This window comes from Penaeus japonicus, unplaced genomic scaffold (assembly GCF_977035675.1).
Source record: "Penaeus japonicus unplaced genomic scaffold, GWHDUDI00000001_assembly GWHDUDI00000002, whole genome shotgun sequence".
NCBI lineage: Eukaryota > Metazoa > Arthropoda > Malacostraca > Decapoda > Penaeidae > Penaeus > Penaeus japonicus.
Genome location: NW_028234404.1, coordinates 13070102 through 13072601, shown reverse-complemented (window position 1 = coordinate 13072601; position 2500 = coordinate 13070102). Strand labels below are relative to the sequence as shown.

The 2500-nt window shown below is 51.5% G+C and overlaps 1 protein-coding gene across 3 annotated transcripts in view; it reads left to right on the top strand.

Moving 5' to 3' along the window:
• LOC122264788 (ADP-ribosylation factor-like protein 4C) overlaps positions 1-2500 on the top strand; it is a 51063-nt gene that overhangs the window by 47413 nt on the left and 1150 nt on the right. For all 3 annotated transcript variants that reach the window (XM_086547621.1, XM_043033847.2, XM_043033846.2), the window contains exon 5: positions 1017-2500. This exon is cut by the window's right edge and continues 1150 nt beyond it. In XM_086547621.1, the coding sequence (XP_086403747.1) occupies positions 1017-1208 (192 nt within the window). In that variant the 3' untranslated portion in view covers positions 1209-2500. The remainder of the gene's footprint in view (positions 1-1016) is intronic.

Sequence of the window (2500 nt, the reverse complement as noted above, 5' to 3'; positions counted from 1 at the left end):
AGTCCCCGACGAGGTGATGAGAGATAGAGCAGACTTTTTTTTGTGAAGCTGTTGACGGTAAAATGATCCCCTCCATTTAACCCGAACCGGAATGGCCTTAGATGGCAGATCTATTGCAGTTGCACAAGTCCCATTATCGCCCGACGAGATACAGCCAGATAGGGGATTGGGGGGTGGGGGGTGGGGGGGGCGACGGCATCTCAAGTGGAGGAAGACTAAAAGGGATCTAAACATTCTTCCGTCCTTATCCTTCGTCTCAATCTTGATGGACGTGAGCTGTGGTATGCCTCCGCTCCCCCCCCCCCACCCACCCCCACCGCCCCTCAAGTGCATTGGGTGTTTATATGGTTGTGATAGTATATTATTAATACGGGAGGTGAGATATTCATTGGTCTTCCCGTGGATGATTGATAATTTGCAATGAGGTCGTGATAGGATGAGATTGAAGGAGGCAAGGGCGCATCTGGGGTTACTAAACTGGCACACTTAACACGCGCGAGTTGCATCCTTCGCGACGCAGCGGCAGGAGTGAATGGGATAATAAACCCCCATAACGATAAAGGAGGAATGCCTTTGAAGGAGCACCAGCGCGCAGACGTCCGGGTCGCGTCCCTCTGCGCGTGATTCCTTCCCCGTCGGCCAGAGAGGAGTCGCTCAAGTTCCAGTCCTTGGGCCATTGTCGTGTTGTTACGTGTGATCTGGCAGAGGAGACGTGGCCGTGGGTGGTGAAGGGGGAGGGGTGGGGGTAGGGGGGGGGCACGGATGATCTCGGGCTGCAGACCTTTTGTTGGGTCTTTGTCGATGGCGCTTCCTTGACGATCGGCGCGACGCTAACGGAACTTTTTTTTTTGTGTCGAGATCTTTCATGTAAGAAATTGGGCGAGGACTGGGAATGCTTTTAAGCTTTTGATGACTTCATTGTCGAGGTCATAGAACAGGATGATTTAGGTAGTAAGGCTAGTCTTATTTTGCAATATACCAATGACTAATTTCCTCTTTTTTTCTGTCTCCCGCAGGACCAGATTCACGCCCGCACAGCCCAAGAGGTGGCCATGAGTCTGGGTCTGGGCGAGGCGCATGGCGTGGTGTGGGCTGTGGCGCCCGTGTGTGCACTCACGGGCGAGGGCTTGGACGACGCTATGGCCACCCTCAGAACCCTGATCGACAAGGTCCGCCAAGACGCCCGTCGGAGGGACAGGTGGCGCTGAGGTCGCCTGGAGCTTCCTAAGGTGGAGCAAGCCAGGTGCAATCAAACCTTCAACTGTCACCTGTCAGGAGGAGTAGCAGCTGTTATGGATCGTAACACCTGTTAGAACGAGAGAAAGGGCAAACATGTAACAGCTTCATAGGTAACAACTGTTAGGTTCATAACTATTGTTACACTGTCGGAGAGGCTGTTAGACATAATGGCAACTGTTCAGATTGAGATACTAGTTGTAAAAGAAACAAACTAACACGAACATTTTTGTACATTATATTAAAAGATGAAACAAACGTAGATCGCACAAGTAGTGTCCTAGTATAAGTGCCTTGCTAGACACCAAATGTGAATACTGTAGTTTTATGAGTATTCTCTGCATGTGTACATACAAAAAAAAGTATGATAGATTCTTGAATTCAAGTACTTCACATGACTTTGTTCCTTGGCCAGCTGGGGTTGGAGACCGGCTGTCATGCTGGGGACCCCAGCTGTGCGACGGCAGCGAGATGGGCAGGCTAGAGCCACCTCGAACCTCCTATCTGTGTGAAAGACGATCATCTGCAGGCGTCAGGAGTTACATGCACGTATGCGCACACACTTTCTTTAGGTATACATGTGCACCTACATGAGTACTTACACCAGACGCATGTGCACATATACACACGAATAAACACTCGTCCTCAAACAGCCATGAGGCCACAGAAGACAGTCCCCCTCGACCAGTTCCTCTAACTGATCATGGTTGTGCTCCCGCAGTCAGGGTCAGCCTTGACTGCCCCTCACATTGTCCTCTTCACAACACCAAGCACACGCGCCATGTACTGGTCGTCATGCACCGTGTCATCAAGCATATGCTGTCACAATGCAGCCCACACGACCACGAAAACCAAGCATTATTAGCGACATCCGCCTGCGACAGCCACCAGTACCCTTGCGTCACCCTCAACCTTCACTATCATCAACCGTCTTCCCGCCGTGGGCCATCACCCCTCCCCTTTTCTCCTCCTCCGTCTCGCCCTTGTCCTTGCTGACCTTCTCCTCCACCACCTCTTCCTCCTCCTCCTCCTCCTTTGCTTCCTCCTCTTCTTCCTCTTCCTCCTCCTCCTACTCTGCTTCCTCTTCCTCCTCCTACTCCTACTCTGCTTCCTATTCGTCTTCCTCCTCCTCCTCCTCTGCTTCTTCCTCTCCTTCCTCTTCCTCTTCCTTTTCATCCTCTTTTTCTTCCTCGTCCTCTTCCACTTCCTCCTCCATTTCCTGGTCCTCCTCTGTTTCCTCCCCCTCCTTTTCCCTGTACTTTTA